General features: G+C 36.3%; 5 protein-coding genes across 5 annotated transcripts; all 5 read left to right on the plus strand.

Moving 5' to 3' along the window:
• Positions 1 to 2,615: 2,615 nt before the first annotated feature.
• On the plus strand, positions 2,616 to 3,272 carry MONOS_5871 (uncharacterized protein; the record flags this gene model as incomplete). Its single annotated transcript, XM_067876056.1, has 1 exon — positions 2,616 to 3,272. The coding sequence occupies one exon, from the start codon at positions 2,616 to 2,618 to the stop codon at positions 3,270 to 3,272; it is 657 nt and encodes a 218-aa protein (XP_067720444.1).
• A 200-nt stretch (positions 3,273 to 3,472) lies between these two features.
• Positions 3,473 to 4,051, plus strand: MONOS_5870 (uncharacterized protein; the record flags this gene model as incomplete). The annotated part of the gene is made up of 1 exon (XM_067876055.1): positions 3,473 to 4,051. The coding sequence occupies one exon, from the start codon at positions 3,473 to 3,475 to the stop codon at positions 4,049 to 4,051; it is 579 nt and encodes a 192-aa protein (XP_067720445.1).
• Positions 4,052 to 4,464: 413 nt separating this feature from the next.
• Positions 4,465 to 5,003, plus strand: MONOS_5869 (uncharacterized protein; the record flags this gene model as incomplete). The annotated part of the gene is made up of 2 exons (XM_067876053.1): positions 4,465 to 4,469; positions 4,613 to 5,003. 2 exons carry the CDS (start codon positions 4,465 to 4,467, stop codon positions 5,001 to 5,003), a joined length of 396 nt encoding a protein of 131 aa, XP_067720446.1.
• A 3,052-nt stretch (positions 5,004 to 8,055) lies between these two features.
• Positions 8,056 to 8,502, plus strand: MONOS_5868 (uncharacterized protein; the record flags this gene model as incomplete). Its single annotated transcript, XM_067876052.1, has 1 exon — positions 8,056 to 8,502. One exon carries the CDS (start codon positions 8,056 to 8,058, stop codon positions 8,500 to 8,502), a length of 447 nt encoding a protein of 148 aa, XP_067720447.1.
• Positions 8,503 to 8,661: 159 nt separating this feature from the next.
• On the plus strand, positions 8,662 to 11,514 carry MONOS_5867 (uncharacterized protein; the record flags this gene model as incomplete). The annotated part of the gene is made up of 3 exons (XM_067876051.1): positions 8,662 to 8,759; positions 8,952 to 10,284; positions 10,354 to 11,514. The coding sequence occupies 3 exons, from the start codon at positions 8,662 to 8,664 to the stop codon at positions 11,512 to 11,514; spliced, it is 2,592 nt and encodes an 863-aa protein (XP_067720448.1).
• Between the last annotated feature and the right edge of the window lie 3,558 nt (positions 11,515 to 15,072).

Below are 15,072 nucleotides of genomic sequence, written 5' to 3' on the forward strand. Positions count from 1 at the left end.
TTATTTCAAATGATGACACCATATTTTTTTCAATACTATCCAATATCTGGTGCATCTCAACAGCAACATCGCTATTTCCAATCGCATTTTCTTTTTTTCAGACATTTCATCTATTTTGTTGAATAACTCCTCTGAAAAAATAGAATAAAATCGCTTTCATCAATTTTTTCTGTAATTATGTTCATTTCAGCTAATTTCTATTTCCTTTCGCTTTTATGACGGAGTTCAAGTTCAAAAAACAATTCTGAAAAAAAACAAAGAAAAAAATCTAATAATAAAAAACATGAGTGTAACAATGGATGCAAACGCTGTTTTTTCATTTGGCGCACAACCTCTGCTTTTTAATTAGAAGACTTCAGAATGAAAACAACACTATTACATCAAATTATTTGAATTTAACCATGTTTAGATTAAATGAATTGTTAAAATGAAATTCGAATTATTCATGGAAATATAAGTGGAAGCATTATTCATTTAAATAATATATTACAAACAATACATTTTTAAGAAAATTTTGTTTTATTATCCATTTATGAAATAATGGATTGAATGATCAAATATTAGTCAGTGATTTTAAAATTGAAAAAAATCGATAGAGAAAATTAATGTTAATGTTTTAAATTTAATATTAATTTTTTTTTTTTTTTTTTTTTTTAGTGACCGACAGCAACAAAAATTTGCATGTCGTGTCGCACAGGTCTAGTTATTTGTGTGTAATTTTGTTTTATGATTGTTATCGAATTGGGTGGTTTTTTTTGATATCATAAAAAATTCCGACGTTTGATCATAAATTTTTTTCATTAAGGGTTGTGATGATAAAGATAAATTATATTCGAAATTGAATAAAAATATAGTTTTAAAAAAATTTTTTTATTAATTATTTGTTGATTTTATATTGTTTCCAATTGATTTTATTTCTAATTTTGAAAAAAATAACATTTTTTCAAAAAATATCAAAATTTCAATAAACAGTTCAATATACAAGTTCAATTTTTAATATAACATTACCACAATGATTATCTTTATTTTATTAATTAATATCTTTTTTTTTGAAATTAAATTAATGATGTTATTGAAAAAGAATAGAATACGTGAAGTCGAAATCGACAAATAATAGAAAACATCAATCAATTTTTGACAATAAATAATTTTCATAGTTGATTCACCCACATTCGCTTCTCTTTCAACTGTTTAGTTATCTTTCTCTTCTGAATAATGTAAAATTCATGCATTTTGCTCAAATTCATCTTTCTCATTGAAAATAATCCTTTTTCTCGTCTGAAAATATCATCTCCAATTCTCTTCCCAATCCTTCACCCTGGGCACTTTTCGTATGAATTCGCTGGCTCAACTCGATGGTCAGCCTGCACAATGAGATATCCCGCCTTCATTCATTTTCATTCTTTTCCACTTACTGCCCTGAAAACAACACAAAAACATTCAACAGATAAATATTCATATAAATAAAAATAAAATAATACCAAACTGCTCTTCGACTGTTTTTTGCCAAACAGCCTCATTTCCACAGCCATCATCATTCAAAAAAAATCAATCTCTTCATTTCAGTCTCAGGATAGATCAATGCAGCATATAATGCATCTCCACAAAATACATCATGTATCTCACTGGAGGGTCTTCTCAGCCCGTACGCATTGTAATGGATGTCCAGAGGTGTTTTTTTCTGTTTTTGTCATGATCACCTCCTTTAATAATATTCTCAACCACCAAAATCAATATTTGAAATTTATCTCACCAACACATGGCACATGAAGGATATTGGGCAGAGAAGAGATGGAAGAGGATTGTTTGTGGCAGGGGGTGGGAGTTGAGTATATTTTTGAATGTTAATCTTTCGAGAGGGGTTTTTATATAAAAGATAATCTGAGACAAAGGTGTGGGGAAGGAGCAGGTGGAGATTTGGAGAAGATAATATAGTAAATATGTAGAGAAGTGGCTGAGGATGGTGAGGAAGATATTTGAGATAAATTGGAGAAATGGAATTTGAAAAGAAAGAAAAGAGGGCAAAAGCGGGAAAGAAGAAGAAAAATGAGAAATGTTCATATGAAAAGGGGGTAACTTTTATGAGAGGAGAAGAATGTTTTATGGAAGAGAATGGGAAAGAGAAGAAAAGGATGGGTTTGATATTTTCTGATGATTTTGGGGGTTGAATGGAAGAGGGGAATGGAAAGGAAAAGAAATTGAGAGGCATCAACATTCTCTATTTTTGAGGGGAAAGGAGAGGAAATCGCAAAAAGAAAGTTAATTGGCTTTGAAGAAATCAAGCTTTATTGATTAATTACAGAATATCAGCCAAAATGTTTGCAATTTGGGTTTTTGTTTCGGTACGAAGTTAACTTGTTTTATACGGCATTGCATCAATCACCAACATCATACAAAAATATCAACTTCTTCTCGAAATTTATTGGAATATAAATGGATTTCTCAATCATCTTGTCTTCTTCACTTTCTTCTTTTGTGCCTCATCTCACTTCGTGATGGATAAGGACATTGATCTTCTGATTCATTTATTTCATTCAATTTTGTCGAGCAACTTTTCAAACCAAAAGTTATTTATTTCGGTTTCTATTCTCTCAACATCACTATCATCGTTATCAATGCATTCTGTGGAATTGCTGAATAAACATCTGAACTGCTTTTCTCTTCCACAGCAGCGCATTCTGCTCTGCTTAAGGAGCTCGTTCTTCTTCAGTACCCAATCTATTCTGAATGAGGGAAGCGAAAATGAGAAAAGAAATGGAAGTGGGAAGGGGAAGGAATTGTCAGGAATATTATGTTCATCCGCTCGCTTTATAAAACCGCCAAGAAGCGAAGAGAGAGGAGCGCATGTTCTTATAGAAGAGGCAAAGAAGGTGGATTTCAGAAGCAAATTGAGGACAGAGCAGAGGATAGGAAGACAGCAGGAAGATCCAAAGACGAAGACGAAGAAGAATGACAAGTTTTGCGCATTGCAAATTTACGCTTTCGACGCAAGGCTTGCACGTGCAGCAACAGAAAGGAGGAGGAGAGACAGGGGAAGAGAAGAAGGAGGTGATGAGGAAGATGAACAGCAGCGGACATTTTCCTCATACAACAGCACGCTCTCATCCACCAAGCTGCACCCCCAAAACATCACAGTTTCCTCAACATTTGCTACTCCTCCTTTTACTCCATTTCCACAAGCTCAGTTGTCTGCACCTTCTATTCTTGTTGGTACTCCGCCAAAGCCACTCACATCTTCATCTCCCCCCGCAGGCTCCTCTTCACTTGCTTAGAAGTCACTCGACATAACTAGCCCAAGCTCTGCCTCTTTATCGAACATGTCTTCTTCATTTTCTTCTTCTCCTTCCCTTCTCCTTCTATTTCTTCCTTCTCGCTGCCACCTCTTGTGACTGTACCGATCCCTCGTGCGATTCTCAGGAAGAGCAGATTGGGCAATGCAGGTGTATTTGCAGGAAGCAGCGTGTCAGCAATGATGGATGAGTTTGCGCCGCAGAGCATCCTTCTGAACTTTGTAGCATATGTGGCTGGCCAGGGGATTTTGATGGGTGGGGAGAAGAAGGAGAAGGAAGGGAAGGGAGAGAAGAAGGATGAGAAGAGGAGTGCAAATGAGTTTGTGAGTGATAAAGATGAAAAGGGATCGTTGCGTCTGATAGATAAATGCATCGATAATGAGAAAAATGAAGAGGAAGAAGAGGAGGAAGAAGAGGAAGAAGAAGATGGATTTGACAAAGACATTAGAAAGGCTCAGAAAGAAAGGGGCTTAAAAGAAAAAATAGAATGGGATCAAAGGAAGAAAAAGCCCGTGTCGATAGAAACCACGCTTTTCTCAGCTTTTCAGCCAGAAATCAAAAATCCAAGAAGTATTCAGCAGCAACTAATCGAAACGCGATCACTTTCTCAACGTTTGCATCTACCAATAAATCATCTTCATTCACTTCTTCTTCATTTTCCATTTCATCACAACATTCTTCTTCTTCTTTTTTCTCCTCCTCCTCTCCCTCCCCAACCCTGCCATTCATCAAGCACAGCTAAGGGCATTCGTTCAAAGTGAAGCGGCAGAATGTGATTGATCTATTTGCCAGTGTTGTTTGTAGCGCATTTCTGTCGATGGACGTTCCTCCTTCGCTGCGCTGTGCGTTTCCTGTTGTTCAGTTCATGGTCTGCGGCTTCGACAACATCCGCAAGCTGAGGGGACTAAGCGCCATGACTTACGTTGTGAACCAGAATTGTATGGGAAATTTGAATTTTTCTATAAAATAAAATATTTTTTGTTAATTGTTGCATTTATTTTTATTTATCTGCACTTTTTTTTCAAATGTTTATCTTTTTTTAAATTTTTTTGTTCACTTTCATACGATGAATTGTAATGATGGTGGACCAATGGCTATGATTATGCAATTATCCTGATTAGAAAATAAAGGTCATTTGCTGAATGATGCTGTTGCAAAGCAATTGATCAGATTTATGGGGTTTGCCAGAAACAATTATTCAAGTTTTCATTAAAAATTTTTTGTTACATTTTTTTTTTACAAACTCTGTTTCTTCCTTTTTAAACCCACTTTTTCGATCATTTGTTTCATTATAAAAAATACGTAAATATATTCACATTCAGTTTCCGATGGTATCCTCTTGTCTCTTCTTCTCTTAGTGCGGCCAACAAGTTCATCACCAACGGTGCTGATTTCCAATCCGTGTTCCTGCGCCACGACATTCTCCAGCCCGTCCACCGCCTGCTGCACTCGCAGCGCGCTGAATATAGCGACAAGGCCTCTTCCATCCTTCTCTCGCTAACCAGCAAGTCATTCAAGCTGTTTTCCAACTCACTCGACAAAGCGCTGTTTAACGAGCTGGTTGAGCTGATGTACTCATCACAGGCGATTGTGCGGAACAACTCGTCTGAAAACATCGAGGCGCTTGTAGAAGGAAGAGGGCTGGATGAAGGAGATGGAGAAGGAAAACGAGATGGAGGACATGGTGGAAGGCCACGGAAGGGATATGAGTGAAGGGTGATGTATGGGGATGCGAAGGAGAAGAGAAACAAGAAGGATAAAGAAGCTAACAACGAATTAACAGTCACGAAGGAAGAGCTGCTGCGTCGTTTACTGAGCTGGGGTGTTGTGTCGAATCTTGTTGGAATACTGGCTTCACCAACGGCGACTGACATAGCGAAAATAATAACTGCTGGTGTTTTGCTTAATCTGTATGCACTTGTTGGGAAAAAGAGGAACAGGAGAAGATACGGAGGAGGAGGATGATGATGAGGATGAAGAAAAGGAGAGTGTAACGAAAGAGATGAAAAAGAAGAAGAAGAAGAATGGTGCTCATGTCCGACTTCTCCTCGCACATAAGGTCATTCTCCCACTTTGTCTCGACTGTATTCTTTCCTGTACTCACCTTTGCTGCAGATTCCATTGATTTCCTCAGTACTAATTCTATGCCACACAGATCCCACCATTACATACCCCACCCGCTGCCTGAAGAACGCACTCAGCTTCTCCACCTCAGCAGAAGGCAGCGCAAAACAGCCACAGCGGAACATAGTCCGATGAGAAGAGAAGAACTTCCATATCTGAGTCACTGAGCACGCTCCTCAACAACAAGAATGATTTTCTTCTTTCAGAATCGTATTTGAAAGAGGGTTATATCAATCCCTCAACCATTTGCTCCTTCTCCTTCATTCCCTTCCTCTTCTACTTCTCCCAAGTCTCAACTTATTCCACAATCTTAACTCTCGCTGATATACAGCGCTCACAGAACAACAAATTAAAAAGAACTTCGATACGACTCAGGAGGTACAATGAAGCGCTGCCAAACAACTCTGAGAGCGAGAATGGGAGAGAGCTGTGGGATCAGAAGGGAAAAGATAAAGTTTTCAGAACGTATCAAACTCCACAAGGAAGGAAAGAACTGGGCATGTCATTGTTTGATTGCTGCTGATGCCGAGAGCCAAAGGAATAGAAAGAGAAGATAGAAGGTTTGGAAGAAGAGATGGAAACAATTTTGTGCATCAAAATGAGTCACTTGTGAAGCAAATGATAAAGAAGCCTTCGTGTGAGATGAGAGCGATGATGGAAAGAGAGTGAAATGAGGGGGAAGCAAAAACGAAAGAAAAGGATGATCAAGAGAAAGAGGAAGAAGATGACGAAAAGGGGAAAGAAATAGAGTGAACAAAAAACAAATGATGGCTCAGGCGAATTCAATGTTGATTTCTTCACAAAGCAACAAGAGCAGGAACTTAGGATAAGCACGAAGTTAACGAAGGGAGAATTTAAAAATGTCGAGAGGAAATGAAAGGAAACGATGTGGTGTATTGAGAAGTGAGCTTTAACTGAATTTGCATCAAGAATAAAAAGAGAAGTTTCGAGATTGAGTCAATTATTTTAATAAGCTGCAGTTTTCTGAATAACACAATCTTCGTTTGCTGAATCTGTTGAGCAGATCAGCAGATACGGAAATTTTTTGATGAGGTTTCACCTAGACTTATGGAAAGCACATCACTTTTTCAACGGAAAAATAAAAATTCACAAATTTGTTGCATTTTTTTAAGTCCTTTAAATATTTTTTTCCATTTTATTAGCTTTGTTTAGCAAGTTAAGAATCTTTTTTTTATTTTTTGACGAGTTTTGTTGGTTAACTTAATTAATTTTTGGTTAATTTTTATTTAGCTTGATCAAAAAATTCTTTTTCATAAAAAATATCAAATAAGTATGTTTTTTTGTTCTTATAAATAAAACAAATATATATAACAGAAATTAAAGCATAATACTTTCAAAAAACTTATTAAAACGTTTGATCAATGAATACCACAATAGATTTTATTTCTTCGTTTTTTGATCTTTTTTTATGATATCAAAAAAAATCACCCAATTTACAATGAATTTATTTTTATGTTTTTCTCATCACTGAATATTTATCAACCGTTGTAGTTACTCAACAATGAAGATATTGATATCAAAACAGTTATATATTAAATAGAACAATAATTATAAACATGTTCATTCAAAAACAAAACATTTTCAAGTGTTTAATTTTTCAAAGATATTTTTCAAATTTGAAATGAAAATTCAATAAGAAATAAAAAACAATTTTTCGCCTTTCTTCATACAATAAAAAAATTCGAAATCAATTTCTGATGACATGTTTGCATTAATAAAACAATAATATTCACAAATTAAATGAAACAAAAATAAAAAATTTTTAAAAATTTTTGAAATTTTTGATCATAAAAAAATACAAATTATTATTAATGGCGCCATTAAGAATACCATGATCTGTTTAGCTCAGTGTGAATAAATAACGATAATAAACATGTCTGATGCTTTTTTTTGAAAATCTGTTAGTGGAAAAAGTTGGTAATAATTTGTTTTTTAACATATTTTTTATTTGGGATGAAGTGTTGTGTGAAATGAATTGTTTCCCATGCACTGTCTTCGAAGATTTTTCTCATTATTCTACAGTTATTCTATATATTTAATATGTGAGAACGTTTGACATATAACGACAAAGCTGCATAAAAGGTTTGGAACAAATCGTTGTTATTTTTCATTAATATAAGAATCTTGACCTATTTGTTAAGAAACTGATTATTTTGTTTGGAACATAGACAATTTTTGTTGAAACAAACAGAAAGACTATTCAATGTGTGTTTGATAATTGTTGTTCATTTTTGACAAAGTTTGTTTTTATTAATAATTCACAAAATACTCAAAAATCAATTATTGCATTGCTGTTTATGTGTGATATGAAATTATTATCAAATTATCAATATTTCACTTCATTAGGAAGTGTATCGGAAATATGAAATGTCACAGAACAAAAACATTGTGTGAAAGATTGAAAAGTCAAGAAAAGAACTATATAAAGTACTGGATAAGTTCCGCAGACAGAGCAAGAAAGAAAAAGAGGAGGAGGGAGAAGAGGAAGATACAGGAGATTGTGAAAGCGTTCTGAAGAAAAGAGGAAGAGTTAGACGACTGCGACTGGTGGGGCATAAGCTAAGGGAATTTCTGGCTGGATGAAGAGGACAATGCAGACGATGAGAATATTCTGAAGCTGATGAGCTATGAGAATGTGGTGAATGTTGGGGGAATTCTATCAGATGACGAATCAACTGATAGTTTGGAGAGCGATGTGAGTGAAAAGGAAGGAGCATATGATGATGATGCGAATGACACTGAAACAAAACAAAGTGCTTCGATAAAAAAGAAAGAAAACGAAAACAACGAAGTTCAAGAAAATGTTGAAATGCTTCAAAAGAAAGTTAATCAAACAGAATCAGATAAGAATGCAAACGCAAAAGAGTCTGTTCAAAACAACAAAAAAGGCGAAACGAATAATAATGAGCCAAAGCCAGAGACTCTTTCATCGCAAGCTCAGCAAAAACAGCATCAACAGAACACAACAACAATTCCATCTCCAACCCATTCATCTTCTCCACAGCCTAAACAATATTCTTCAGCAAGAGATGCCTTTGGAACGATACGCTTTACGCGAGTGAAGTAAATGGACGGTGGATGGAGAGGAGTCGGAGGGAGAGCGTTGATTGCGTACAGCCAAGAGATGGAGATGGGGAGAGGGGCTGTTGGTGCACCTACGACTCCGCTGTCACCTGCTGTTGGAGGAGGAGGAATTGGAGGAGGAGGAGGGGTGGCATTGGGTGTGATGGGGATGAAAGATTTGAACAAAGAAGTGACAAGGGCGATGCCAGATGAGTTTCAGAATGAGAAAGGGAAAGCGGACGATGAAGAGGCGAAAATCACGTTTTATTCATTGGAATCTGATGATCAGAGAGAAAAACTGCTTCGGCTGATGAAACTGCAGGAAATTCAAAAGAAGAAGAAGGAGAAAGAAGAGAAAGAGCGCAGGAAAATGGAGAAAATGGTGAAGAAGATAGAGGAAATAGACAAGAATCTGTAAAGCAGCATACAGGAAATATCACAATCACACCTTAGGACAGGCACACAGATCAAACAGAAAGAGAACAACGTGGCAAGCGAGGAGCAACAAGAGGCGAAAGAAAGCCAAACGCCATTTTTGACAAGAGAGCGGAAATTGGACAGCATGCTGAATGTTAAAGCGAATTCTGATTTTGATGATTCGAGCAATGAACTGGATGTGCCCTTCCGTTATGTGCGTATCAAAAGCGAGGAAAACGGGCAATTTGTGTGGAAGTTACAGGAAGTGCCTGTTTATGCAGCAGTCGACGCGAGGCAGATAAGAACGCGGTTGGATCTGATGAGTGCACTAATGAGCGGGCTGTGGCAAAGCTGGGCGGAGCTGAGAAGAGGAAGGGGGATGAAGTGGAGGGGCTGGTGGCCGTACAAAGAGGAAGCAGAAGCGACACACAGAAAGGGAAGGAAAGGAGCAGTGAAAGGATCACCTCTGCTGTTTCAGAAGGAGAAAGGGATAAGAACATTCAGTCAGAGCAGCGTGCCTGGAAGAAGAGATGCTTTGCCGAAGCTGTTTTCTTTTCTTTCGTTCTCAAAGTTAGCATCTTTCTTCACTTCGCAGAATTCAATGGCGATGGATCTGATGCAGAAATACCCTGCCCTCAATTTGGTTGCGCCTTTTGATTCTGCTGCTGATTTTGCTGCTAATACAAATCTTTCTCTTCATCCTCTTTCTCATTGTTCTTCATCACTTGTCAATTCGTCCTTGTTTATGAACACCCAGCAGCAATCTTCTCCTTCCCTCAGAACATCTTTATCTCCTTCCCTCTTATCTCAAGCTGTGCATCCTTCTTCTGCTAATCCTGCTGCTTCTGGTTCACTTTCTCCGCTATCCCTGCCTTCCGTAACTTCTTCATCTTCACTTTCACCATCGTTATCTTCTGCTCCTTCTCTTTCATTCCACTCTCCCTCAAGTTTTGTCTCTTCGCTTCATCCATCTTCATTTCTCACAACTGAAGAAAGAACTCAGTTTCTTCTGTTGGCCCTGAAGACTTTGGATGCTCATCTCAAAAAGGATCACAAAATAGACTCAGAATCACCTGCTATTCAACCTCAGTCCATTCCTATTCGAACGAAGGAAAATGAAAATTCCGCAACTCAGCAAACTTCTTCTTTTTCGTCTTCTTCGTCATCTTCTTCATCTCCTGTTTTTGCCTCTGCTTCTTCTGCTGCAACTCCTCCTGCTATTATTCCACTTGCCCTGGAAGGAGGGAAAAGTCCTTCAACTCCAAACAAATTGCACCTTTCTTCGTCTGCACAAATCGCCTTTGATCCTTTGGATGCAGTCAACCAGGTGAAAGAACAAGCACAAAAGACAGAAACAAACAGAAAAGAGGTTTCACCAAAAGAGCAAACAGGAAATCTTCCTATTGAAAATGTGAATTAAACTGCTGTTGTTCAAAAGAGGCCATTGATTTCAGATGCGTTGCTTCCGCGCTCCAGTTCAAGGCATTCGTTTCCTGTGTATCCTGTTCCCTCTCAACAGCATGCAGTCGCAAAGAAAAAGAAAGCTGCTTCAATGCTGTCACCGAAACCGCAGCGCCTGCGAAGAGAAATGTGGCTGGGTGAACTGATAAAAGAGTGGCTTGTGTATGAAGATGCAGACCAGGATGCATGGAATGAGATGAGAGAGGCTGCTGCAAAGGAGAACGAGGAAGGGTTTGAGTATGAAAGTTACAGTGATGATGAAGAGGGGGAAGAAGAGAAGGAGAAAGAAAGTGATGAATTAACAGAGAGGACTAAAGAAGATAGACAAGACTATGAAACGAAAAAAGAAGAAGATGATCAATTGGTAGAAATGCAATCTTCGCCTTCTCACTTTCCTGATGATAATATTCAAAGACGTCATCATCATCGCCATCATCATCATCATCATCATCACAAAGATTCAACAGGCAGACATCATCAAAAGTATATTTGCCCAATTCACTCTTCCTCTTCATCGTCTCGTGTGATGTTCAGAAGGCGTCTTCCTCTCACTCGCACACAAACAGTCATTCTTTCTCAACAATCGCAGGCTGTTTCATCAACGCGACATTTCGTCCCCTCAAAAAAGATATTCGTTGTGAATGCTCTTTTGTTTGACCTGCCAAGCCAATCTGTTTCTCAAACACAGCAACAGCCATATTCGTCAACATCCTCTTCGTTTTCTCCTTCTTCAATCTCTCCTTCAGCAGCCAGCTCAATTCGCCTCATGCAGCTTATGCAGCTCACACTGGGTATCAACAGAGAAGTGACAATAAACGAGACAGAGAGTCACTTTCCTCAAAAGATACAAGGCGCTCGTGTCCTCAACTCTGCCTCCGCACAGCCGATTGCCCAGAGCATCCATCCAATCATTCTATGCAGAGATCTGTCTGCTCCTTCGCTCGAAGACCCCGCTCTGCGCTTCCTTCTTCAGGGAGTGGAGACACAAACACACACATCCTTATGTCAAAGTGGAGTTGTTACAAGAGCACTGACTGCTCCATCGATGACGAATGAGAATGTGGAGATGGCAGACACTACAGAAAAAATGAAAAGAAAAGAATTGACCCCTAAGAGGATTGGATGTGCTTGTGCGTAATGGAGAATAGAAAGAAGACTGAGACAAGAAAATGACTCTGCGATAACTTCAATTCTGCCACATTTGGATTCTCTCGCCCCATCATCATCTTCATCATCATCATCTTCTTCTTCTTCTTCCTATTCAAACAATTATACAAAATTAGCTCAATGCCGCCGTTTTGAAGAAGTAGACAGAATGTCTTTTCTTCGCGAAGAAGAAAATGAGCTGATGTTTGTTGTGTCAACAGCTGTGAAGCAGCGGAGGGCAGAATTAAAGCAGAAGAATCCAACGTATTTCAGACAAATGAAGCAAAAGGAGGCAGTTGCCAAAACTGTTTTGATGGAAAAGCTGAAAAGGAAAGAAATAGAACTTGCTCAATTTTCTTTGAGCAAAAATCTGAAGGAAAAGATTGAAAAAAGAAAACGCAATGAAAAAGAGAGTTGTAAAAGGCATGATTCGAAGAATGTGTTAGATTCTGATTCAAAAATGAAATATAGAATTCAAACGAAAAAGAATGAAGAACAGATAGACAAAACTTCTTCGTGTTCATTTGAAATTCAACAAGTTCACCCTATTTTCCGTCAAACTTCATTTTCTTCACCAAAGTTTCGTATTTCTCGACTGCTTGGCGATTCAAGTTATTCATTTATGCATCCCTCTTCTCAAACTAATTCATCTTCGCCTTTTTCACCTTCGTTGGCTGAGACATCAAAATCACCTTGTTCTTATTCATTGCTTGATATATCACAGTCTTCCACCTCTTCTTCTCCTTGGGACTTCAATCGAATTGCAAATGCGTCACTGTAAGCACTTGTTACGCACATGTTTCAACCTCGTCACAGACGCTTTCCTTCGTCTCTTTCTGATCCGTATTCGCTTGTGTGGTGGATGCGCCTGGTGAGCGAAATGAATTTGTCATACAAAAATAAGAGTGATAATGATGATGACGGTGCTGATATCGAATTTGATGAAGATTCAAGTTATATGGAAATAGATGATGAAAGTGATGACAGAACTGGAAAGACAATGCAACAAGAACAGCAAAGGTTGGCTCAAAGGAATTCATTTGCCATATGCAGTCAGGGCGATTGTGCCTCATTGTGCTTGATGAACAGTCGAACAGATAGAAGAGTCAGATTCATGCAAAGTCGAAAGAGCAACCGGATAAATAATAATGCATTCACTCCACATGATTTTGATCAATCTCAACTTCATCCAATATATTCTTTTGTATTGTCTTCATTTTCTCCTTCAACTCCTTCTTTTTCTTCAACGCCTTCTTTGATAAAAATCAAAAATAACGTTGAATTGTTCATTTCATCCAACAACCCTCAGATTGGAAGGCAAACTACACCTTCGGCATCAATTTGGAAACACAAAAAGAAATATCTATTTTATCACAGAATATCAGCTGAAATTATATGGCAACGGAAACGATTTTATTTTTAGCGGAGAATAGCCGATTAGCAGAGTGAAATCAAAAAAGGAAGATGCTTTTCATTCATTTTTCAGTGAATGAAGGAGACACAGATGAAAAAGAAAAAGAATTGGAGAAATCCTTTTATGAAATGGATGGGTTCCAAAATGGCCTTCGACAGATTTCACAACTTCATATGCCTTCAATGGAACGAGAGGATGAATAAATAAGGAGAACATAATTTATTAGAAAACAAATGATCGAAGGATAATTCTATATTAAAAACGTGGAACGAATAACAGATTGACAATTGAATATGAAAGATGAGGAAATTATAATATGTGGAAAACCTTCGAATATGCTTGAAGAAATTATTTTTGAAGAAAGGAAAACGGATGATTCCTTAAAACAACCTTTGTTTTCTTTTGATGAAAAGGAGAAAATAGATGAAGAAATTTTGAAGAAGTATTTTTATCTGATCTGACGTTGTAGATTTTTGAAAAAATAAGCGATGATATCGACTTCAAATGAAAAGAAGATGAAAGCTCATGAATTTTTCTATGAAATGGAAAATGGAAGAATTAATATTAGAATCAGATAAAGTTTTTCATTTCCAGTGATTTTAGTGTCAACCGCACTGAATGCAAGAGTCTTTATGAAAGTGAAAGTGGAGATGAGAAGAGAGAGGGAGGCATCGCTGAAGGGAGCAACGCATCCGAGAGTATACTCCACCGTGGCAAATGGGTTTTGCTGTGTTTTGCCACATTCATCAGAATAAGTTCCACCATTTGCAACGATTTTGTTCCCGTTGTTTGTTGCATCCTTTTCAACATTATCTCCATTTGACGAATCCGTTGAACTGCTCAGCAACAACAGGAACTTAATGATGAAGTTTCAGCAAAATTTATATTATACGCATCGCAACTTCTTTTGAAAATTCACAAAATTTATGTATATAAAGCCTTCCATAATGTTCTACAAATAATATTTTCTTCAAAAATTTTTGTATAGCAAGTTTTGAAACTTGTAATTATATTTTTAAATTTATTTGTTCATTTTTTTAAATTTTAGGTTCATTTTTATTTTTCATGATCAAAAAAAATTCTTTTCCACAAAAACTTCAAAAAGGTTTGTTTTTTTATTCTTAAAAACAAATCAAATATATATAACAAAAATAAAAGCAATATTCTTGAAATAAATTTAAAAAACTCGTTGATCATCAAATACCACAATAGATTTTATTTTTTCGATTTTTGATCTTTTTTAATGATGTTAAAAAAAATCACCCATATGGGTGATTTTTTATGGGATCATTAAATTCGACTCTTCGAATGTGACAGATAGAATTTGAGAAAAAAACTCTTTATTTTATTAAAAAATTTATTATAATAATAAAAGTGTATTTTTCTTAGAAAAGCAATATGATTTTAATTTTATCCCTTAAAAAATGATCATAAATTGTCGATTATTTTGTTCCCCTCATTTATTTTTGTGAATACCACATTTGTATTTATTTTGCATATCCTCGAATATAAAGTTTCAATAAGATCGATATTACATAAACTATAAACTAACTTTTTATTTTTGATTTAAAAAATAATCTATTAGTTGTTATTTGTGTCAAACTATTATTTTCGTAAATATTGACCTTTTTTGTTTCAATAATTTGAATAGACATTTTAATTTTTTGAATGGTTGTAAACATTTCAACATTTCAATGAATTGAAAAAACGAAAAGGTGAAAAATCGTCAATCTTGTATAATTTTTTGAAAGTTAATAAATATGAAATAATAGAAGCAATGATACGTATGAATGAAAAACTATTTTCAAGTATTTGAACAAATTAATTGATTGCATATGTATTTTTTAAAAAAATTAATATTATCTGCAATTAAAACATCAAAAGGCTTGAAATCAAAAACTCAAAATGATATTTATTATTTACTGAATCAAAACATGAATCACGTTTTTTGTCGATGTGATTTTCTCTTTCGCATTTTTTCTCATCTTTTTCTTTTTCCATTCATTCATTGTTAGAAGAAACAAATATCTGCAAGTTCTCATCGTTAGAAAACGTGTAAATTGGCGGATGATTAACATTTCTGATCCTGATGCGAATGCGTTGTTCCTGTTATTGGAAGAGCTACCGATAGACGTT

The sequence above is a fragment of the Monocercomonoides exilis genome (genome assembly GCF_001643675.1).
Source record: "Monocercomonoides exilis strain PA203 chromosome Unknown scaffold53-602328, whole genome shotgun sequence".
NCBI lineage: Eukaryota > Preaxostyla > Oxymonadida > Polymastigidae > Monocercomonoides > Monocercomonoides exilis.